Source organism: Anomaloglossus baeobatrachus, chromosome 1, assembly GCF_048569485.1.
Source record: "Anomaloglossus baeobatrachus isolate aAnoBae1 chromosome 1, aAnoBae1.hap1, whole genome shotgun sequence".
In the NCBI taxonomy this organism is placed as follows: Eukaryota; Metazoa; Chordata; class Amphibia; order Anura; family Aromobatidae; genus Anomaloglossus; species Anomaloglossus baeobatrachus.
The window spans coordinates 67,542,066-67,566,968 of NC_134353.1; the positions used below are offsets into that span (position 1 = coordinate 67,542,066).

The 24,903-nt window shown below is 47.9% G+C and overlaps 1 protein-coding gene across 4 annotated transcripts in view; it reads left to right on the forward strand.

Annotated features, from left to right (window-relative positions):
* The window catches only part of HTT (huntingtin), a 399,016-nt gene extending 395,935 nt beyond the window's left edge, over positions 1-3,081 (forward strand). For all 4 annotated transcript variants that reach the window (XM_075346836.1, XM_075346838.1, XM_075346839.1 and 1 more), the window contains one exon: positions 1,089-3,081. In XM_075346836.1, coding sequence (XP_075202951.1) covers positions 1,089-1,302 — 214 coding nt within the window. In that variant the 3' untranslated portion in view covers positions 1,303-3,081. The remainder of the gene's footprint in view (positions 1-1,088) is intronic.
* Positions 3,082-24,903: the final 21,822 nt, after the last annotated feature.

Consider the following 24,903-nt stretch of genomic DNA (forward strand, 5'->3'; position numbering starts at 1 on the left):
GTGATGGAAACTAATCTGGAAAGGTTTACAGTCCATATACACATTCCCACGCCCATAGAAAGTAGGACGTTTACCCCCCTGACCTCTTTCTGAGATGTCCCCGCATGCACCATCTTCTTTATTAAGTGTACATATTCAGCGCCTGCGCAGATCCTGATAGGGGAGTAGTTGCGCATGCGCTGGAAAACCTTCACACCTGCAGAGTAGGGAGGTGCAGGCAGGACAGTGTGTCACATGGGTAAATCATGGTGTCATGGCCATTTTACTACGTGTGTGGCCATGACCCTTCTATTCAGCGTGTGGAGTGTCGTTTGCAGATGAATCACAAACACTTTATGGAATTGCTGATGGGTGTGCGTCAATGGGATCTGCACCAATAAGCAGATCAGGAAAATTTTAATCCCAACGGTTAACTCTTGCCCGTGTTACAAAATATCATGCCAGGTCGGACTCCCGACTGCCACGCCATTCATTCTCTATGGGGCTACCTGCAAAAGCCAAGCAAACAGGTAACTTCCATAGAGAACCAATGGAGCTCATGCGCACTGCTGCTTTTTCCCAACAGAGATAAAAGTGCCCTGTTCTGCCTATCGGTGTGGGACCTGGCCATTGGACACCCACGTTTCCTGCTGATAGATGATCTTTGGTTTTAAATGGACAGTCCCTGTAAAAGGAATTTGTCAGCAGGTTTTTGTCACCTAATCTGAGAGCAGAATAACGTAGGGGCAGAGATCCTGATTCCAGTGATGTGTCACTTACTGGGCTGCTTAGTGTAGTTTTGATAAAATCACTGTTTAATCAGCATTTGATTATCATTACAGGACTACTTGGCGTGCTGCAGGTAGTCCAGCATATCCATGAGCTCTGTATAACTGCTAGATCTACAGCAGGGAAAACAGTGATTTTATCAAAATGACAGCAAACAGCTCGGTAAGTGTCACATCGCTGGAATCGGGGTCTCTGTCTCTACATTATGCTGCACTCAGATGGGGGAGCAAAAACCTGGTGACAGGTTCCCTTTAAGCATCACATAAGAATCGGTAATATTTCCAGTTTAGGGCTTGTTTTCACCTTAACCCTTCTTGCAGTTTACCGCATGTGATCAGCCGAATGGGCAAATCGGAGCCCGTGGACATCAACCTGTTCTGCTTAGTGGCCATAGACTTTTACAAGCATCAGATCGATGAAGAACTGGACCGCAGAGCCTTTCAGTCGGTGTTTGAGCTGGTGGCGGCCCCTGGGAGCCCCTACCACAGTCTGCTGACGTGCTTACAGAATGTGCACAAGGTCGCCGTTTTCTAGGAACTTTTATGGGTAAAGCTGGAGACGACCAGACAAGGGACTGCCTGCACCTACCTGCTACTGACGACATCTCCTCCGAGGCCCTGATCGTTCTCACCATCCCCCACCCCGGAGTCGCCGCGGCTCGCACTCTGCTCTGAATGTCGCTTCTTGTAAATATGTTCTGATCGCAACCAGATTATTTTTCTTCCTTTCTTTCTTTAATACAGTGAATGTAAATGTCCTGTCCATCGACGCGTTTTACTCCCTGGGAGCCTGAAAACACAAACCTGCACCACTGAGCAATCCTCATCAGTCGCCGTACTCCATTAGCAATACTTTGTGGAGTGAGGACGGCTCATTGCACTCGCCGTGACCCTGAAGTGACCGCCACTTGTAACAAGTATTAACGGAGGGGGACGTCATGAAAGCCCAACTCCACCGCTGTGTCCCTTTCTCCGCTTGCAAACCCCATCACCATTAGTAATATTTTAAGGTTACAGGATGTTCTATCTGCTGTACAATAGACTGCCTCTGTGTTGCACAGACTTGTTTTAGGCCTTTTTTTATTATTATTATTGAGTGCAGTATATTCCAGTATGCAGTAGCTCCCTCTAGTGGTGACTGCAGGCAGATTAGTATTTTTTTCTTTTAATTCTGTGGGGGTTTTTTGGGGTAAAAGAATGCGTTTTAGAATAGACCTTTAATCTATTTAGGGGGAAAAAAGTGAATATTAATTTAAGGGCAGTTTTAATGTTCAGATGATGGCAGTGACACATAACATAACATTCCCCTGCGATTTTACAGAAATTAGATGACGATAGAGCCCTACAGTGATTTAAGATTGGTTCCAGAAATTATTTATCCTTTTGGGTATTTAGGACCATACAAAAGCAACCTCCTTGGAAGATTTTGTAGTTTCAATGGAGAGCTGTGTAGTGTTTTGTTTTTTTTTCTTTTTCTTCTCTCTCCTAGCGGACCCCTATGAACCTTATTATATAACTCAATGGGATCTGTCGGCAGGCAGGCTGTGTTTAGAAAGGTCGGGTTTTCTTCTTTTACATTACCCACAGCATTAGTTCAAACTCTTCTGATTTCAAGGAATACTAAACTTTTTATTAAGGCTCTCTTCTTCCTGTGTGCCTATGACAACACTTCCTGCTTCTGTGTTTTTGACAGTTTGTTGTTTGTCATTAGCACTCTAGCTCCTATGTATGCAGCTTTCGTTTATCATGCAAGAGTTAGGGAATAAAAATAAAATCATCTCATTGGTTAACAATGGAGCCCATTGTGCCTATGAAAACCCTAAACTGGTGGAACAAAGGAATAGGAAGTGGAAAGGGCGCACAAGAGAAGAAGATGAGGTATATAACTTGTACTGAAATCAGCCCTACCATAACCCATCTAATAAAGTAGCACTTGCTTATACTATTCCTGCCCTATGGGAGAGGCTGAACCACTGAGAAGTGTTCCTATAACCGGCAAGTATTACTAAGAGCGGGAGCTGCTGTATCCGGTCCTCCATACTGCTCGTATCTCATCATCCATCCCTATGTGACTAGGTTCCTGCATGTCATTCGGGCCCATCCATCCTCATTTTCTCATCTCACCTCATGTCCTTCCAGCGTTTCATGGAACAGACCACTTTGTAATCTCTCCTGGACTATGATGGGACATCTCCGGAGTCCAATCCTTTGTTTGTTTTCACAGTATAACAGAGAATATATTCAGATGTATGTTTAAATTAAAGATTGCTGGTTATATTGCACACTTGAATTAAAGAATTGTTAAACCATTGAATGCCTATTTTATATTTCTACTTGCTATACTGCACACTGCCTCTGCACGTCACACAGACTTGTTTCAAGCCCCTCCTCTTAACTAACCGCTATTGAGGAAGATTGTAAGATACAGTGGCATGTAAATGTTTCTGCACCCCTGGTCAAAATTGCTGTTATTGTGAAGAGCTAAGCAAGTTGAAGATAAAATGATCTCTAAAAGGCATAAAGCTAATGATTAGAGCTGATCGAACTGGCTAAAAAACGGGGACCGGCGGATCACTGCTCAATAAAAAAAAAGTCTGATCCGCTCCGGAATCCGGTGCCCATATAAGTCAGTGGGGACCAGAATCTAGAGATTAAAAACGGTGGAAGGGAAAAGGGAGTAGGAGCGCGTGCGGTATACTCACGAAGCCTGTGTCATGGCGGCACACTCCTTCCGGGTCACACTTTTCCCTTCCGGAGTCGACAATTCAATATTCGTTGTTTTGCCCGCCCACCAGCGCGTGTAATTGGTTGCAGTTAGACGCTCCCCCACCCTGATGTCAGCTGACTGCAACCAATTACAGGCGGCAGGACGGCCGGTGAGCGGGGAAAGCAGTGCAAGTGTCTGCAGGTAGGTCAGTATGGTGAGTGTGCATGTAGACAGAAACACATGCATGCTCCTGTCAGAAGTGTGCGCGGCTGTTCTGGTGATGCAATGTCTGACTCGTACAAGTCTGGCATGAAATCACCCGGCACAGCCTGCCGCTCTCTGAACATGAGCGTGTGTGTACCTAGAAACACATGCACGCTCCTGTCAGAAGTGTGTGCCGGTGATGCGATGTCAGACTCGTGCAAGTCTGGCGTGTTCATCAGCTGGCACAGCCTGCCGCTCTCTGAACAGGAGCGTGCATATACCTAGAAACACATGCACGCTCCTGTCAGAAGTGTGCGCCACTGTGGCAGTGATGCGATGTCAGACTCGCGTGAGTCTCTTGCAAGTGTGACTCCGGCCTAAGAAAAACCACATGCGGCTTTTTCTTCTATTTAAATAAATAAAAAATAACGTGCGGTCCCCCCTAATTTTCATCCCCGGTCAAGATAAAGCCGGCTGGGGGCTGGTATTTTCAGCCCCCAGCCGTGCGGATCCGGACTTTTACAGTCCGAATCCGCTCAGCCCTACTAATGATGACACATTGTTTTTGCTTAAAACAGAAAGGAAATCTATTTTCATCTTTTACATTTTAAAATTAACAAAAATGTAAAATGGATTGATGCAAGTGTTTGGGCACCCTGCATGGTTAGTACCTAGTAGCATCCTCTTTGGCAAGTATCACAGCTTATAATCGCCCTTTGTAGGAGCAAAGATTCTTTCTTGTTTGAGGCTTTCATTCATTCTTCGTTGGAGATTTCTTCCAGTTCTGTGATATTCCTGGCTCGTCTTTCAGTTCTGTGAGATTCCTGGCTCGTCTTTCAGTTCCGTGTGATTCCTGGCTCGTCTTTCAGTTCTGTGAGATTCCTGGCTCGTCTTCCAGTTCTGTGAGATTCCTGGCTCGTCTTCCAGTTCTGTGAGATTCCTGGCTCGTCTTCCAGTTCTGTGAGATTCCTGGCTCGTCTTCCAGTTCTGTGAGATTCCTGACTCGTCTTCCAGTTCTGTGAGATTCCTGGCTCGTCTTCCAGTTCTGTGAAATTCTTGGCTCGTCTTCCAGTTCTGTGAAATTCCTGGCTCGTCTTCCAGTTCTGTGAAATTCCTGGCTCGTCTTCCAGTTCTGTGAAATTCCTGGCTCGTCTGCCAGTTCTGTGAAATTCCTGGCTCGTCTGCCAGTTCTGTGAAATTCCTGGCTCGTCTTCCAGTTCTGTGAGATTCCTGCCTCGTCTGCCAGTTCTGTGAGATTCCTGCCTCGTCTGCCAGTTCTGTGAGATTCCTGCCTCGTCTGCCAGTTCTGTGAGATTCCTGGGTCTTCCAGTTCTGTGAGACCCCTGGCTCGTCTTCCAGTTCTGTGAGAGTCCTGCCTCGTCTTGCATGCACTTTTGAGGTCTAGCCAAAGATTTTCAATAATGTTCAGATGAGGGGACTGTGAGGGCCATTGTAAACCCATCAGCTTGCACCTTTTGACGTAGTCTGTTAAGTATTTTGACTTGTGTTTAGGATCATTATCTATTTGTAGAAGCCATCCTCTTTTCTTTGTCGCTCCATTGGGAGACCGAGACAATTGGGTGTATAGGCTATGCCTCCGGAGGCCGCACAAAGTATTACACTAAAAGTGTAAAGCCCCTCCCCTTCTGCCTATACACCCCCCGTGCTCCCACGGGCTCCTCAGTTTTTTTGCTTTGTGCGAAGGAGGCAGTCATGCACGCACAGCTCCACAGATTAGTCAGCAGCAGCTGCTGACTATGTCGGATGGAAGAAAAGTGGGCCCATATAGGGCCCCCAGCATGCTCCCTTCTCACCCCACTCTTGTCGGCGGTGTTGTTAAGGTTGAGGTATCCATTGCGGGTACGGAGGCTGGAGCCCACATGCTGTTTTCCTTCCCCATCCCCATTAGGGCTCTGGGTGAAGTGGGATCCTAATCGGTCTCCAGGCACTGAGGCCGTGCTCCATCCACAGCTCCTGAGGACTCTGCTGGATAGGAGCCGAGTATCGTTCAGGGACATGGCCCTGCTACTTGGAGGTACTCTGTGTCCCCGTGGGGACCGCGCACAGCAACACTCCAGCATTGCTGGGTGTGCTAGTGCACCGGGGACCGCGGCGCTGACCGGGTTAAATGTGCCATTACACACTGCAGCGTCGCTGAGTGTGTTTGTGTATGGGGACTACCGCGCTGACCGCCGCTGCCATGGTTAACACTGCGGCGCGGCTGGGACTTGTAGTGCGCCGGGGACTTCCGCGCCGGCCGCGCTTATACGGCGGCCGCGCTTATTACTCGAGTCCCCGGCTTTTGCGGCCTAGTCTCTTTTCCTCCCGCCCCCAGCCCTGACAGGCAGGGGAAGGGCGGGACGCTGTACAGGACGAGCAGCAATGAGGGCTGGAGCATGCTTTGCATACTCCACCCCCCTCACTGTGCACAGTGGGGCACCAGTTCCCGCACTTTCTGGGTCACGCCCACGGCTCCCTCCTCTCCTCAGGACGCCGGCAGCCATTCCTGTCAGCTCCTCGGACGCTGCAGAGGGGGACAAATTCTGGGAGACCCAGGCAGGGATTCTGGTGGCCTCACAACCGTTTTAAGCGGGTGGTAAGCAGCACCTGTGGTGCTAGCCCCATTGTGCAGAAGTGTAATTATAAATTATATGTTTATGGTATATACTTTACACTGTATGGTGCACAGTTGATTTCTGGCTATATACCCTATTGTGTTGCTCAGGGAAGACAATAGCATGGCGCCCACAAAAGGCAGGGGTGCCAAAACACAGGCTTACTATGCTGCCTGCGCCGCATGTACGACGCCGCTACCGGCAGGTTCCACTGACCCTCATTGTGTGCACTGCTCGGCCCCTGCTGCACTTACTCAGCCGGAGCCTCTGCTAAGGGGGGCCCAGGGGGAACCACCTGCTGACACTGTCCAGGTGACGGGGACGGAGTTTGCAGTCTTTACGGGTAAACTCTCTGAGACTATGGCTAAGATACTAGAAGCCTTGCAGTCCAGACCGGTATCTCAGCACAGGGACACTGTTGAATCATTGTTCCCTGGCCCCCCTCAGTTGGACCAACAATGTCCCCCCGGGGTGTCTCATAGATCCCAGGCTGAGGGCTCTGACACAGACCCCAGCCCCAGACCGACTAAGCGAGCTCGCTGGGAAATTCCCTCGACATCATCATATTGTTCAGGGTCTCAGCGGGGGGAATCTTTGGTTGATGAAGCGGAGACAGCTGATCAGGATTCTGATCCTGAGGCCGCTCTCAATCTCGATACTCCTGACTGGGACGCCATAGTGAACGATCTTATTGCGTCCATCAATCAAATGTTGGATATTTCTCCCTCAGCTCCTCCGGTGGAGGAGTCAGCTTTTCAGCAGGAGAAATTCCGTTTCAGGTTTCCCAAGCGTACACCGAGTATGTTTCTGGACCACTCTGATTTCAGAGAGGCAGTCCAGAATCACCATGATTGTCCAGATAAGCGTTTTTCTAAGCGCCTTAAGGATACACGTTATCCCTTTCCCCCTGACGTGGTCAAAGGTTGGACTCAGTGTCCCAAGGTGGATCCTCCAATCTCCAGACTGGCGGCTAGATCCATACTTGCAGTGGAAGATGGGGCTTCACTCAAAGATGCCACTGACAGGCAGATGGAGCTCTGGTTGAAATCCATCTATGAAGCTATCGGCGCTTCTTTTGCCCCAGCATTCGCAGCCGTATGGGCGCTACAAGCTATCTCAGCAGGTCAAGCGCAAATTGACGAAGCCACACGCACGTCCGCGCCGCAGGTGGCGTCCATAACCTCTCAGACGTCGGCATTTGCGTCTTACGCTATTAATGCTGTCCTGGACTCTGCGAGCCGTATGGCGGTTGCATCCGCCAATTCGGTGGTACTCCGCAGGGCCTTGTGGCTACGGGAATGGAAGGCAGATTCTGCTTCCAAAAAGCGCTTAACCAGTTTGCCAATTTCTGGCGACCGATTGTTTGGCGAGCGTGTGGATGAAATCATCAAACAATCCAAGGGAAAGGATACATCCTTACCCCAGCCCAAACCGAACATACCCCAACAGAGGAGGGGGCAGTCGAGGTTTCGGTCCTTTCGGGGCGCGGGCAGGTCCCAATTCTCCTCGTCCAAAAGGCCTCAGAAAGATCAAAGGAACTCCGATTCATGGCGGTCTAAGTCACGTCCTAAAAAGACCACCGGAGGTGCCGCTACCAAAGCGGCTTCCTCATGACTTTCGGCCTCCTCAATCCGCATCCTCGGTCGGTGGCAGGCTCTCCCGCTTTTGCGACACCTGGCTGCCACGGGTAAAAGACCGTTGGGTGAGAGACATTCTGTCTCACGGTTACAAGATAGAGTTCACCTCTTGTCCCCCGACTCGATTCTTCAGGTCATCCCCGCCTCCCGAGCGAGCCGAGGCTCTTCTGCAGGCGCTGGGCACTCTGAAGGCAGAAGGAGTGGTGGTCCCTGTTCCTCTTCAGCAACAGGGTCACGGTTTTTACTCCAACCTGTTTGTGGTCCCAAAGAAGGACGGGTCTTTCCGTCCTGTCCTGGACCTGAAACTGCTCAACAAACACGTAAAGACCAGGCGGTTCCGGATGGAATCCCTCCGCTCCGTCATCGCCTCAATGTCCCAAGGAGATTTCCTTGCATCGATCGATATCAAAGATGCTTATCTCCACGTACCGATTGCTCCAGAGCACCAGCGCTTCTTGCGCTTCGCCATAGGAGACGAACACCTGCAGTTCGTGGCACTGCCGTTCGGCCTGGCAACAGCCCCACGGGTTTTCACCAAGGTTATGGCTACTGTAGTAGCGGTCCTCCACTCTCAGGGTCACTCGGTGATCCCTTACTTGGACGATCTGCTGATCAAGGCACCCTCTCAAGAGGCATGCCAACACAGCCTCGACGCTACTCTGGAGACTCTCCAGAGTTTCGGGTGGATCATCAATTTTCCAAAGTCAAATCTGACACCGGCCCAATCGCTGACATATCTTGGCATGGAGTTTCATACCCTCTCAGCGATAGTGAAGCTTCCGCTGATCAAGCAGCGTTCACTACAGAAAGGGGTGCAATCTCTCCTTCAAGGTCAGGCACACCCCTTGAGGCGCCTCATGCACTTCCTGGGGAAGATGGTGGCAGCAATGGAGGCAGTCCCTTTCGCGCAGTTTCACCTGCGTCCTCTTCAATGGGACATCCTACGCAAATGGGACAGGAAGCCGACTTCCCTCGACAGGAACGTCTCCCTCTCTCAGGCGACCAAAGCTTCCCTTCGGTGGTGGCTTCTTCCCACTTCATTATCGAAGGGGAAATCCTTCCTACCCCCATCCTGGGAGGTGGTCACGACGGACGCGAGTCTGTCAGGGTGGGGAGCGGTCTTTCTCCACCACAGGGCTCAGGGTACGTGGACCCAGCAAGAGTCCTCACTTCAGATCAATGTTCTGGAAATACGGGCAGTGTATCTTGCCCTGAAAGCGTTCCAGCAGTGGCTGGAAGGCAAGCAGATCCGAATTCAGTCGGACAATTCCACAGCGGTGGCATACATCAACCACCAAGGCGGCACACGCAGTCGGCAAGCCTTCCAGGAAGTCCGGCGGATTTTGATGTGGGTGGAAGCCACGGCCTCCACCATCTCTGCAGTTCACATCCCAGGCGTGGAAAACTGGGAAGTAGATTATCTCAGTCGCCAGGGCATGGACGCAGGGGAATGGTCCCTTCACCCGGACGTGTTTCAGGAGATCTGTTACCGCTGGGGGGTGCCGGACGTCGACCTCATGGCGTCCCGGCACAACAACAAGGTACCGACATTCATGGCACGGTCTCAAGATCCCAGAGCTATGGCGGCAGACGCCTTAGTTCAGGATTGGTCGCAGTTTCAGCTCCCTTATGTGTTTCCTCCGCTGGCACTGTTGCCCAGAGTGTTACGCAAGATCAAGGCCGACTGCCGCCGCGTCATCCTCGTCGCTCCAGACTGGCCGAGGAGGTCGTGGTACCCGGATCTGTGGCATCTCACGGTCGGCCAACCGTGGGCACTACCAGACCGACCAGACTTGCTGTCTCAAGGGCCGTTTTTCCATCTGAATTCTGCGGCCCTCAACCTGACTGTGTGGCCATTGAGTCCTGGACCCTAGCGTCTTCAGGATTATCTCAAGAGGTCATTGCCACTATGAGACAGGCTAGGAAACCAACGTCCGCCAAGATCTACCACAGGACGTGGAAAATTTTCCTGTCGTGGTGCTCTGCTCAGGGTTTTTCTCCCTGGCCTTTTGCCTTGCCCACTTTTCTGTCCTTCCTTCAATCTGGACTGGAAAAGGGTTTGTCGCTCGGCTCCCTTAAGGGACAAGTCTCAGCGCTCTCTGTGTTTTTCCAGAAGCGCCTAGCCAGACTTCCACAGGTATGCACGTTCCTGCAGGGGGTTTGTCACATCGCTCCTCCTTACAAGCGGCCGTTAGAACCCTGGGATCTGAACAGGGTGCTGATGGTTCTTCAGAAACCACCATTCGAGCCAATGAGGGATATCTCTCTCTCACGCCTTTCGCAGAAAGTGGTTTTCCTAGTAGCAGTCACTTCTCTTCGGAGAGTGTCTGAGCTAGCAGCGTTGTCGTGCAAAGCCCCTTTCCTGGTGTTTCACCAGGACAAGGTGGTTCTGCGTCCGGTTCCGGAATTTCTCCCTAAGGTGGTATCCCCCTTTCATCTCAATCAGGATATCTCCTTACCCTCTTTTTGTCCTCATCCAGTTCACCAATGTGAAAAGGATTTGCACTTGTTAGATCTGGTGAGAGCACTCAGACTCTACATTTCTCGTACGGCGCCCCTGCGCCGCTCGGATGCACTCTTTGTCCTTGTCGCTGGCCAGCGTAAAGGGTCACAGGCTTCCAAATCAACCCTGGCTCGGTGGATCAAGGAGCCAATTCTCGAAGCTTACCGTTCTGCTGGGCTTCCGGTTCCCTCAGGGCTGAAGGCCCATTCTACCAGAGCCGTGGGCGCGTCCTGGGCTTTGAGGCACCAGGCTACGGCTCAGCAGGTGTGTCAGGCGGCTACCTGGTCGAGCCTGCACACTTTCACGAAACACTATCAGGTGCATACCTATGCTTCGGCGGATGCCAGCCTAGGTAGACGAGTCCTTCAGGCGGCGGTTGCCCACCTGTAGGAAGGGGCCGTTTTACGGCTCTATTACGAGGTATTATTTTACCCACCCAGGGACTGCTTTTGGACGTCCCAATTGTCTGGGTCTCCCAATGGAGCGACAAAGAAGAAGGGAATTTTGTTTACTTACCGTAAATTCCAATTGGGAGACCCAGCGCCCGCCCCTGTTTTTTTTGTGTACACATGTTGTTCATGTTGAATGGTTTCAGTTCTCCGATATTCCTTCGGATTGAATTTACTTTAAACCAGTTTATAATTTTTTTTTCCTCCTTCTTGCTTTTGCACCAAAACTGAGAAGCCCGTGGGAGCACGGGGGGTGTATAGGCAGAAGGGGAGGGGCTTTACACTTTCAGTGTAATACTTTGTGCGGCCTCCGGAGGCATAGCCTATACACCCAATTGTCTGGGTCTCCCAATTGGAGCTAGAAGAAAAGGAATTTACGGTAAGTAAACAAAATTCCCTTCTTTCAATTTCAGCTTTTTTTTTTTTTTTTTTTTTTTTTTTTTTTTATACAAATGGTGTTATGTTTGCCTCAAGAATTTGTTGAAATTTCATTGAATCCATTCTTCCCTCTACCTGTCAGAGGTTCCTCGTGCCAATGGCTACAACACAACCCCAAAGCATGACTGATCCACCCCCATGCTTAATGGTTGGCGATATGTTCTTTTCCTGAAATCCTGTGCCCTTTTTTTTTCCACACATACTTTTGATCATTGTGGCAAAGAGTTCTAGATTAATCTCATCGGTCCACAGAACTTGTTTCCAAAATGCATCAGGCTTGTTGAGATGTTCTTTTGCATACTTCTGATGCTGAGTTCTATTGTGAGGACAAGAGTTCAAGTTTGGTGTCATCTGACCAGACTATGTTCCCTTATTATTTCACAAGCTTCTCTAAATGTTGTTGAGCAAATTTTAAATGCCCTTAAAAATAGTTTTTGTTCATTAACCCCTTCACGACCGCGGGCAGTAAAATTACGTCCTATTTTAACGTGACTTAACGACCAGGGACGTAATTTTACTGCCTAAACTTCATTTGATTGCCGTGGCCATAGCAACGGCTTTCAAATGATGTCCCCTGCTGTTTCTTACAGCAGGGGACCTTTGCTTGACCCCAGGGGGGGCGGCATCGCCACCCCCTATCGACGATCGATGTGATTGGCTGTTCAAATCTGAACCGCCAACCACATCGATCGCACTAATTTCGGCAAAAATAATGCCCGAATTAGTGCGATCCTGTGAGATCTAGCTATGAGATGCCGCAGCTGCAGCAGCATATCATAGGTGGACCTTAAACATGCCGCCCCCAGCCCCTGCAGCACTGATTGGAGCGATCGTGCTATGACGCGCAATCGCTCCAATCAGTGTGCAGTGGGGCGGTCTGATCTGCCGGTGGCCGCCCTCCCCAGGCCTGTGCTGGCCTGTGAGCCCTCCCCCAACATGTCTGCAGCGTGGAGTGGCTGGTACTTTTGGTACCACGCCACCGCTGCTGCTGCCGCCGCCGCCTCTGATGTCTCCGCCGCTCCTGCTCCAATGGTAAGTATTCCGCTCCCTGCGCGCTCCCGTGAAGGCCCCTGCGCGCTCCCGTGAAGGCCCCTGCCCGTGCCCCCCCCGATCTGCCCCCCTACGCCCTGATCTGCCCCCCGGCATCCCGATCTGCTACCACCGTTGCTGCTGAGGTCACCGCTGCTGCTGCAAAGTGAGTACTGTGCTCACTTTGCAGCCCGTGCGCGCTCCCGTGGTGCCCCTGCGCGCTGCCGTGATAGCCCCTGCCGTGCCCCCCCCGCGATCTGCTCCCCCCAACCACCACCCCCCCCGACATCCCGATCCGCTCCCCCCGCGATCTGACTGCCTCCCCCATTATTTCTATTCTGCAGCTCCCTCTCCGGTCTCCCCCTCTGCTCTCCCCCTCCCCCTCTGCTCTCCCCCTTGCTCTCCCCCCCCCTCTGCTCTCAACCCCCCTTGTATCGCATCCGTCCATGCGTCCCGCCAAGCGCTGATCAGGGATGCACATAACGTATCTGCATCCATGGTCAATTTTTGGCGTGACTTTTTTTTTTACGTATCCCCGACGCTTTTTTTTTATCGCATCCGACCGTGCGTCCTGCAGCGGCCGATCAGTGCACTGCGTCTGTGCGTTTGAAAAGTCAAATGGCGCTCCTTCTCTTCTGAGCCCCGCCATGCGCTCAAACAATTACTTTCCACCACATATGAGGTATCTGCGTACTCAGGAGAAATTGCACAATACGTTTTATGGTGCATTTTTTCCTGTTACCCTTGTGAAAAAAAAAGCTACCTAGTTGAAGCAACCGTTTTGTGGTAAAAAAAAAATTTTTCTTTTCACGGCTCAACGCTATAAACTTCTGTGAAGCCCCCAGGTGTTCAAAGTGCTCACCAAACATCTAGAAAAATTATTTGAGGGCTCTAGTTTCCAAAATGGTGTAACTTGTGGGGGAGCTCCACTGTTTAGGCACCATAGGGGGTCTCCAAACGTGACATGGCGTCCGCTAATGATTCCAACCAATTTTGCTGTCAAATGGCGCTCCTTCTCTTCTGAGCCCCGCCATGCGCCCAAACAATTACTTTCCACCACATATGAGGTATCTGCGTACTCAGGAGAAAATGCACAATACATTTTATGGTGCATATTTTCCTGATAGCCTTGTGAAAAAAAAGCTACCTAGTTGAAGCAACCGTTTTGTGGTAAAAAAATTTTTTTTTCTTTTCACGGCTCAACGCTATAAACTTCTGTGAAGCCCCCAGGTGTTCAAAGTGCTCACCAAACATCTAGAACAATTATTTGAGGGCTCTAGTTTCCAAAATGGGGTCCCTTGTGGGGGAGCTCCATTGTTTAGGCACCTCAGGGGGTCTTCAAACCCGACATGGCGTCCGCTAACAGGTGCAGCTAATTTTGCACTCAAAAATTCAAATGGCGCTCCTTGCCTTCCGAGCACTGCCGTGTGTCCAAACATTTGATTTCCACCACATATGAGGTATCTGCGTACTCAGGAGAAAATGCACAATACATTTTATGGTGCATTTTTTCCTGTTACCCTTGTGAAAAAAAAAGCTACCTAGTTGAAGCAACCGTTTTGTGGTAAAAAAACATTTTTTTCTTTTCACGGCTCAACGCTATAAACTTCTGTGAAGCCCCCAGGTGTTCAAAGTGCTCACCAAACATCTAGAAAAATTATTTGAGGCCTCTAGTTTCCAAAATGGGGTCACTTGTGGGGGAGCTCCATTGTTTAGGCACCTCAGGGGGTCTTCAAACCCGACATGGCGTCCGCTAATGAGTGCAGCTAATTTTGCGTTCAAAAATTCAAATGGCGCTCCTTCCCTTCCGAGCTCTGCCGTGCGCCCAAACAATTGATTTTTACCACATATGGGGTATCAGCGTACTCGGGAGAACATGCACAATAAATTGTATTGTGTACTTTCTCTTTTCTCCCTTGTAAAAATGAAAATTTTATGGCTAAAGTAACATTTTTGTGTTAAAAAGTAAAATTTTCATTTTTTCCTTCCACATTGCTTTGGTTCCTGTGAAGCACCTAAAGGGTTAATAAACTTATTGGATGTGGTTTTGAGCAGTGTGAGGGGTGTAGATTTTAGAATGGGGTCACTTTTGGGTATTTTCTGTCACCTAGGCCTCTCAAAGTCACCTCAAATGTAATGTGGTCCCTAAAAAAAATTATTTTGTAAATTTTGTTGGAAAAATGAGAATTTGCTGATGACCTTTGACCCCTTCTAACTTCCTAACGGAAAAAAAATTTGTTTCGAAAATTGCGCTGATGTAAAGTAGACAAGTGGGAAATGTTATTTAGTAACTATTTTGTGTGACATATCTCTCAGATTTATGGGCATAAATTTTCAAAGTTTGAAATTTGCGAAATTTTCAAAATTTTCGCCAAATTTCCTAAATTTTCACAAATAAACGCAAAACATATTGGCCTAAATTTACCACTGACATGAAGTACAATATGTCACGAAAAAACAATCTCAGAATCGCCAGGATCCGTTGAAGCGTTCCAGAGTTATAACCTGTCAAAGTGACACTGGTCAGAATTGCAAAAAATGGCCCGGTCATTAGGGTGTTTTAGTGGCCGGGGGTGAAGGGGTTAATAGTCTTGCGTGGTGAGTGTTCCTCACAGGTGGTCCTTGGCTCTTGGTCAACATCCAGCTAAAATAGGCGCAGGGGTTGGCGGACCCCCTGCAGCACAGCCGGTCACTATTTCTACGGCCACATTTATTATGCCCTTGCACACACCCCTGTGTACCACGCAGTCTGCTAGCCCGTTTATACAGTGGCTCGGCTATGCAGCCGCTGTGCAGTGTGTCTCACCCAGTCCAGGCCCCCTGTCTTTGCTTCTGCTCATCAGCCCCATACACCAGAAATAGCCTGGTGCCGCCCTGCGTCCAATAGTCTAATGTATGGGTGCCTGCCAAATCCCCATCAACAATGCCGCTTCGGAGGAGTCGCAGCGTACGCCAGTCTTAGCCGTGGTCTCTAGGAACGTGGCGAGTAAAACATTGAGAACCTAGACCAACAAGATCATGTGAATTTGGAAACCTTTTACTCCATTACTACATCCACTTTTTTGGATAAATCTTATTTGCTCCTTTAATGTTTTGAGTTTTTTTCCCGTGCGTTAATATGTCAGTGTTTCCCCCCCGTCGCCTTAATAACATAAACAGCTCGAGTGCACGGCATCATTATTGGTCGCGGCTCTCGTCCGTGTAGGAGGAAGGCCGGCGCTCACAAATCTAATATGACACGCTCCCTCATAAACACAATGTTTGCTCCTACACAGCCATCACGCACGGTACAATTTGTTCCACCAATTTATACATAATTACTTGGGCCCCATATAATTAATTGAGAAGCCTAACGAGTTATTAACTTCTTGTTGCCGTGGTTACCACCTTTCACCTAACGTGATGCCTGCTACCCGGAAAGCAGCCTCTGTAATTAAGCATTAGGTGTAGCTGTGATGTCCTTATTATTTATTCCTTATTCTACAGTCACGGGGTGTGAGGGGATAACAGGGGACTGGGGCTCCTAGACTGGCTGTGTCAGGCTACGGAGCCCTTGCTGTCCTTAATCCCAAAGATACTTCTAATGGTTAAGATGTCTGGGCCGCCTTCCATGCCCTGCTCCTGGCCAGCTCTGGTCTTATACCCCTACTCCCACACCCCAGGGGAGGACCAGCGCAGGTGTGGTTAAACCCAATGATATAGACAAACAGGAATACCAAAAACTGTATCACACAGCTAGCACACATGGAGATATAAGACAATACGTGATAAGAAGAAAATAAAGAGCAGGGAGGAAATAATCAGATGACAAGAGGATTTCCACAGCACACTAAGCAGCATGCAACAAGCACACGAACCGGTCTAGTAAAAGCTATAGTCGGCATGGGAAGACCAGCTCCACTATCCTAAAAAGGCGGAGAGAAACTGAAAGGTCTCCCACAAAATGTGATCAAAAAGGTAATTAGGAGACTTCCGGTTCCGGTCCTGGCTGCGGTGGAGGCTTGAGGGAGAAGCTCCTGCCACCCCCTGGAAAAACCAGTCTGAAAGAAGCCCCCCGCCTCCGGGAACAAGACAAAAATCACTCAGCAGGAAAGCGGAGGCCAGCAGCGATGGATCGCTACCTGCTGAGAAGCGCTGGCTGCAGTGAAAGACCCGGGAGGAACGGCGACGCTGCGGCTGGGAGAGATGTGGATGCACTGATCATGGCGCCGGCAAGCCTGTCGGGGGCGGAGCCAGAGGTGCAGGGGAGAGACGAGACGGATACATGCTGGAAAGGCAGAGTAATGGAGGACACGGCTGAGGAGGCAGAGGAATCTGGAGCAGGAGAGAGGTGGATGCAGGGGCCAGAGGAGGGCAGCTCACAGTGGGAGGATGAGGGAGACATGGAGGGTGGGCTGAGAGAGGAGGAGGCCGGCGATATGGAGGGGGGCAGTGGAGGATCAGGAGGGCCGGAGGAAGATGCATGCCAGCAGAGGAGGGAGAGAGGAGGCAAATGGGGGCAATCTCATTACAGGAGGAGATCATCCTCTGCCATTCCTGGTAAAGGAAGTAAAAAACAGCAAGACACACTACCATCTCAGCCCTATAAGGCGACAGAGGGAGGCAGAGGCTCCACACTAACAAGAAGGTCTATGAAAACAGCACCACCTGCTGGTCACAATAAGCAAGTACAAGAGATACATGTGGACTATAAAAAATTGGCAATAGAAGTGACATCTCATCTATCTAAGGAAATAAAAATAGCCATAGAGGCAGCCATACAATCCTCACTAGCCGTCATGCAGAAGCAATTGACTGATCACTCAAATAGACTGACAGAAACAGAGCAGAGAATCTCTAATTCTGAGGAGGCAATCTCGACCATGCAAGATCAAATAGCAACTTTAATAAAATCTAATGAATACCTGAAAGACAAGGCAGAGGACCTAGAAAACAGATCGAGACGAAACAATCTACGTATTGTGGGGTTGCCAGAATCGGTATCATTGGGTCAGCTAGACCGCATCTGTGAGGTGGAACTACCACAGGCGTTGGGTATAAAAGCGAAATTCAGAGTGGAAAGGGCCCACAGAGTGGGACCATTGAGGCAACAAGAGATGAACAAAGGAGAAGGACAAAGCCCAAGCAGTAAATCCCCGCCAAGAGCCAGACAAGTGATAGTCAAATACCTCGACTACAAGCACAAAGAAGAAATATTGAAGGCCTTTATAGAACGTAAACGGCCCCTACAATACCAAGGAAATAGACTGCTGATCTTTGGGGACTATTCGGTTGATGTATCCAAGCGGAGGAAGGATTTCAGCAAGCTGTGCACATTTCTGTACAACAAAAGAGTAAAATGCCAACTACTTTACCCAGCCATACTAAAGGTCAGGAACTCCAATGGAACATTCTCATATTATAAAGACCACAAGGAAGCGGAAAACATCCTTATGTCAGATCACGACAGAAGTCGGGCAGAGGCTCTGGAGAGGAGATCTAATGAAGGAGGAAATTACAGAAAAGGCTCCTCTACAGGTTCAGGAAGAGGGGACGGACAACACAGCAGGCAAACACAACCTGAGACCAACGGAGAGGGGAATCGGAGTCCAGCTCAGCAACCCAGCCCCAGACCGGACTTCAGGGAGCAGCACTCTTGAGAGCCACCAAGACACGTGATGACTCTTGAACTGACTTTTACTGGTTTTTCTCTGATCCCCTTGACCAAAGAGGGGGAGCGGGCCGAGAGGGGGGGGTCGGTGTGAGGGGGAAGGAGAGGGAACCAATCGTTTTTCCTACCTTCGGTGGCAGGGGAGAGGAGAAGATGAGAGGTCCTTTCTCTGCTTCCTCTCTCTCTTCTCCTTCCTCTCCTCCTTCTTTTTATTTTCCTTCTTCTTTTACCTTCTTCCTCTCCTTCTGCCTTTCTTTCTCCTTCTACTTCTTCTCCTCCCCCCCTTTTTTTCCTCCTCTTCTCTCTTTTTCCTCCCCTTTCTCTTCCTCTTTTTCTCTCTCTTCTTCTTCTCCTCTCTCTTTTTCTTCCCTTCTCTCTTCTTCTTCTCCTTTCTCTGCTTCTTCTCCCCTCTCTTTCTTCTTCTTCTTCTTCTTCTTCTTCTCTTCTCTCCTCTTCTTCTTCTCCTCTCTCTTCTTCTTCTTCTTCTCTTTCTCCTTCTTTTTCTCCCCTCTTCCTCTTTTCTCTCTCTCTCCTCCCTTTTCTCCTCTCTCTTCTTCTTCTCCTCTCTTTTTCTTCTGCTCTTTCCCCTCTTTTGCCCTCCTCTTCTTCTTCTTCTCGCTTTTCTTCCTCGCCTCTCTCTTTTTCCTCTTCACTCGCTTCTTTTTCTCTCTTTTCTATGCTCTGCTTCTCTCTCTCTGGATTGTCTTTCAGATCTCAATACAGTGGATCCGAACGGGTTGAAAGGAAGGTCCCACAAAATCAGGACTAAGCCAGCAGAAGAACTCTCGCTAAGGTTCTACTATATACGACATATTGTTTAAATCTTTGCATAATACTTAAGGTTGTTGTGTGTTACTCGGGGGAAAAAACATAGAATTTGTTTATCAGGGGGGTGATTAGGGAGACTCATATTTTGGCCAGGAAGAAGGGAAGTCACTAACATGGCAAAAAGAGCCGAAAGTCCCTTTAAAGGGAAAACCTGTTTGGTCGTTATAGGAGTTATATTTTTCATATGTTGTATAGGGGTTTATTTACGAGTTGGGGAAAAGAAATGCCATTCTGTAGGAACCACTTGTGAGTGCATTGTTGACAGTCGTGTCTCTCTTACAGTCGAGGTCTTGAAGGGCAGTATCACCAAGAGCAAACCGTTCAGACAAACATGGTTCAACTAATAACGTGGAATGTTAAGGGCCTTAGATCACCTAACAAGCGAGCAATGATACTAAGACACTTGAAAAGACTAAAAACTGATATTGCACTTCTACAAGAAACCCACTTAGGGAGGGAAGATTTTTTCCGCATGAAAAAATACTGGGTGGGTTCAGTATATGGGGCAGCGGCACAGGGAAGGAAGGCGGGCACAATGATTTTGATAAACAAACAGCTTAGCCATGAAGTGGTGGCTCAGGAGGAGGATGATCAAGGAAGATGGCAGCATTTAACAATTACCAGTCCAGCGGGAACACTCAGTATATATAATGTGTATGGCCCAAACTCGAAACAGAATCAGTTCCATGACACCATAAAATCCATAATTCTCTCAGATAGGGAACCTAACATCATAGTGGCGGGGGACTTTAATGCAGTGCCAGACTCAGCGGAGGACAGAAGCAAGGGAGGGGGTGTGGTGGGACACGGGGACAAGGGCTCAGCCCACAGTGAGGTTTCTTTGGAGGATGTAGGACTAAAAGACATTTGGAGATTAACTCACCCACATGACAGAGAGTATACGCACTTCTCTCATCCACATAACAGTTGGTCTCGTATAGATCAGATTTGGTTGTCTTTGGAACTGGCAAACGGTGTGCAGAACTGCATGATTGAGAGTATGGTGATCTCAGACCACAGTCCGGTGAGAGTGGGTCTTAGAGAGAAATTCAAGAGGGGATCAGACATTATATGGAGATTCCCGTCGTTTCTCCTAAGACAGGACAATTTTCACAAGATAATAAAGGAATGGTGGGAAGAGTTCTCAGAAAATAATAAGGAACATAGGGCGACGCCAGTATTATTCTGGGAAACGGCGAAAGCGGTCTTGAGAGGACGCTTGGTGGGGTATGCGGCTATGGTTAAACGTAAGACGAACGTGAAATACAATTTTCACAGCGAGGCAGTGCGGCTAGCGTATACTAATTATCTGACAGACAGGTCTATCACGGCAAAAGATAGGTGGATGGCGGCCAAGAGAGACTTTGACGAGTGGGCAAAAAAAAAGGAACAACTATTCTGGTCATATAAAGAGGCGGATCTTCATAGATTTGGGAATAAGGCGGGGAGGATGTTGGCAAATTTAGCAAGGGGCAACAGAAAGATGACGGTAATCACTAAAATGAAAACAAAGGGTGGAGGGGTGACATCGGATCCCAAGGAAATTAATAAGGTCCTGGGAGAATATTACAGAAAGTTGTACGGGCCAGGACATAACGACATGACTGAGGAGGCGGAGTGGCTAAGGCAAGCCCAACTACCTAGCTTAACGGAGGAGGAACTGGAAGTCTTAAACGCAGATATCACAGAGGAGGAGGTTTCAAAAACAATTGGGGAACTTAGTACTGATAAGGCTCCAGGGCCCGATGGTTTCAACAGCGAATTTTATAAAGTCCTCAAGGATCTGATTTCTCCGGACCTAACTTCAGTCTTTAACGCAATTCTGGGGGGAACAGAAATCCCTAAAAATGCCAATATAGCATACATTAAATTAATACCCAAGGGATCCAAGGACCTGGACGACCCTTCGAGTTATCGGCCCATCTCGCTCATCAACCAGGACTTAAAAATAATGTCTAAAATCATGGCGGACAGATTGGCCACGGTCTTACCTAGGTTAATTTCAGAACATCAGGTAGGGTTCATAAAAGGGAGAAATGCGGTGACCAACATTAGGAAGACGATTCTAGTGGTAGACGCAGTGAGATTGGGGCGCACGAAGGGGGGGGCAAGTCCTGCATTAGTCACACTCGACGCCGAGAAAGCGTTCGACAATGTTAACTGGAACTGGTTAGACAAGGTGATGGAGGCCGCGGGGATATTGGGTAAGTTGAGACTTTATATTAACAGCCTATATGCCAACTCAGGAGCAAGGATCCACACCCCGGGTTTTTTGTCCGACGTGTTCCCCCTGAAGAAAGGGACGAGACAAGGATGCCCGCTATCCCCATTGTTATTTAACCTGGCAATTGAACCCTTATCAAGAGTGCTGCAGGGTCATAATAGTTTTAAAGGGATCAACATAAGGGGTACAGAAATGAAGATAGCGCTTTTTGCTGATGATGTGATTCTATTTATGGGGGATCCTGGTGAGGACCTGCCCCGGACACTTAGCATGATAGAAAAATTTGGCACCTTTTCAGGTTTTAAATTAAATAAAAAGAAATGTGAGCTGCTATTCCTGAGCGGGGATCAAGGGCCAGCTGGGGGTATCTTAAGCGAAGGGCATGTGAATGGAATTCCGGTAGCACAAACATCAGTCAAATACCTGGGAGTGCATGTAGGAAGGACGGTGCAATCAATTTATAAAATGAACTATGGCCCACTGATCAGAAAAATCATAAATCAATTGAAGGGCTGGAAGGGACTACCCCTGCCATTATTGGCAAGATGTCACCTCATAAAAATGATGAGCTTCCCTAGGCTGCTGCACCCCTTCCAAACGATTCCATTATTGTTAACACTAAGGGATGTCAACAGACTCAACTCAGCGTATGCAGATTTTATTTGGAGGGGAAGGAAACCCAGAATAAAGCTGCGCACGCTGATGAAGTCTGTGGAGGAGGGAGGGATAAATTTTCCGGACATCAGAGGGTATAACGTAGTGTGCATCATGAGACACGTGATCGATTGGCTGAGAGGAACGAGTAGGCACTCGGATTATGGTATGGAACTCAAGTACGTTGAGCCATGGGATCTGACGTCTATTCTTCACTCCCCATTGTCCAAGGTTGAAGGTCACATAAGAAACTCCGTTATATTCCGAGACACCATGTTGGCCTGGAGATCGGTAAGACAGAAATTGGGACTTTTATGGAAGGTATCAAAATACCTAAATCCTTGGGCATCACCAAACTTCCCCCAGGGGAGAGAGAATAGACTATTCCTCAAATGGAAAGAGAAGGGCGTTAGGAGAATGATAGATGTAATGAATGTGGCAGAGAGAAGGTGGATGACAGGTCGGGAAGTGCTTGATAAATACAACCTCAATGGCTTCCACATTATTCAGTACGAACAATTGAAACATGGAATAATGAGAGAGCTTGGTGAGATTGGAAGGGAACTGAACAAGAGTATGATTGACGAGCTTATGGAAGGCAATGTAACAAACCTGAATGTCTCTCGAATATACCGAACATTTAGAGGTGTGCTAATATCACGGGAAGATAGTCGTACACTTTTAGCATGGAAAAAACAACTGAAAGGGCAAGAAGTGGTGGAGGTCATATTGAAAGGATGGGTTCAGATGCGGAAACAAGTCACCAATGAGAGCTGGAGAGACACCCAATTTAGGATATTACACAGGGCAGTTTTGGGTTTCAACATACCGGGCAGGGAGGCACGGTGTCCTAAGTGCCATAAAGAAAAAACAGACATGTTACATGGCCTGTGGGAATGCAGGGTGATAAAGAGGTTCTGGAATCAAGTCGGAACACTAGCCCAGACAACATGGAAAATTTCCTGCAAACCAGAGCTAATGGTGTGGATTTTTCACTTCTTTGAGGGCGGAGTGAGAGGGGGACTGAATTCTCGGGACAAAAAGACATTTGCAATCATACATGACATAGCTATGATAGCTAAAAGGTGCATCCTAAAGCACTGGATACAGGAGGAGGCTCCATCCACAGGGGAAGTCATCGGGGAATTACATAATCTTTTGAGGATGGAGAAACTAGAAGCAGAAAGGGACAAAGAAAATAAGACTACCAAGTTTTTTAGTAGGTGGAAAGCTTTTATTGAAGTTTATTTTAAACAGGAAGAAATAGATCATTTAGTGGCACCTTTTAGGCATACGAAGTGGTACCTTCTGAGGGAAATCCAGGGCAGCTTGGGAAAATTGAGGATTACTTAGCGGGGACTAAGGTGAAGGATAAGGGTAAGATGGTATGACATGATCAAGGCACGGCATCAATAGTAGAAATATTAAAGAGTGGCACAGGGACTTAAGGGTTTGTTTCATGTAAGTTATGTTTGGATTCAATAATTTTGACTTATTTTATGTCATTGTAACCTGATAATACTTCGTATGATACGATATTGTGTAGAATTTGTAAAATCAATAAAAACTGTTTGGAAAAAAAAAAAAAGGTAATTAGTAGGCTAGCAGAGATTAACTCCTGCAAGCTCGATCACTAATAAGCACACAGCTGGTCAACGCCTGAGCCTACATGTGCCACTCAGAAGCACCAGTTAAGGCATAGTGTGGAGTTTCAATTCTGCAGTGTGAACAATGTCCGATGCCACCATGACACTTGGCGAGTTTAGAGCTCACCGTGTGACATGTACAAGCTCTCAAAGTTGTTGTTTTCTTGTTTTATTGTTAAACTTTATGTATTTTCTAAGGCCATTTCACTGTGTCAGGAGCCCATGTGTTGGGATGAGATAGTGACTGATTAACAAGAAGCATTTGAACAGTAGCAATGGGAAATCTGAGTATTGTATTTTTAATTTTTGAAGCACTTTCTGAGCATTAAAAAAACAAAAAAAATTCACCAAAACAACCTTTTTAAACCCTCGCCATACTTAAAAAAAAAAAATAAAAATCATTGTTGGATTATATTTTTTTTTGCCAGTCTTTGAATTTTTTTTTTTTTATTCCATTCGGTCATCATTATTTCAGGCGCTTCACTGCCTGCTGTAACAACCTCTCCTCAAACCTAGCGTGGGGTATCGCAGTACCACAACTCTCCTCTGCGGTATTATACACCGTATACGTTCTCCAGCAGAAACCCTTTCATGTCAGATCTTCACAAAGCTGCACTAAACCTCCCTGATACATTTGCTGTTGTGTTCTGTCATTACCCGTCATTATATTCTGAAGCGGGGGGAAGATCCTCTATTGTTTGATGTAGTATCGCTGCGGATACATCACATTTTCTCTTTTTTCATCTTTTATGCCTTTATTTCAGGAGCTCTGATCAGTCACAAGAAGCTCTTACTGCAGATCAACACCGAACGGGAAATCGGGAACACGAGCTATAAATTAGGCGAAGTGAGTCGTCCATGGAGGAATATTAGTTGCTCAATGCTTTAGATGTTCTTGTCAGATACATGTAAAGAAGGCCAGCTACTACTTGCTCTAGACCTGACCCTGGTTTGTCCCTGCCTTATAGCGGAGGTTGGCATCCTGAGTTCAAGAATTGGCGCCCTCACTCATCGACGGCTGACCCTGAGTGCCCTTAACTGCACCCTAAGCTATAAACAAAGTGTAACACAAAACAATAATAAACATAAAATGAAGTGCACACAAGCAGAGGGTGAGACACGGGGCTAGGAAAGTGCAAACACAGTCATACAGGAATGATGGAATAAAAGAATCCAAAAAGAATAAGAGAATACATGGAAACCTTCCCAAACTACCAAGGAGCTGGTACTCCATACAACCATCTCTCCGGAAATACAACCAGCACTGAGACATGTGAGTAATGAGAAAACATAGCCCCTCACAAAATGTGATTACGCAAACCAATTTTGTAAGTGCACACACCTGAATAGATGTGAAACTTTATTTTTTGCTATCACAAGTGGATTTAATCAGCAGTTCCTCAATCAAGATCTGAAAAGAATGTGCTTAAAGGGATTCTGTTAGCAGATTTTTGCTATGTAATCTGACAGCACTGGGGTCGGGGCAGAGATCCAGATTCTAGTGATGTATCACTTATATTACTGGGTGATATAATCACAGATCTAGCAGAGC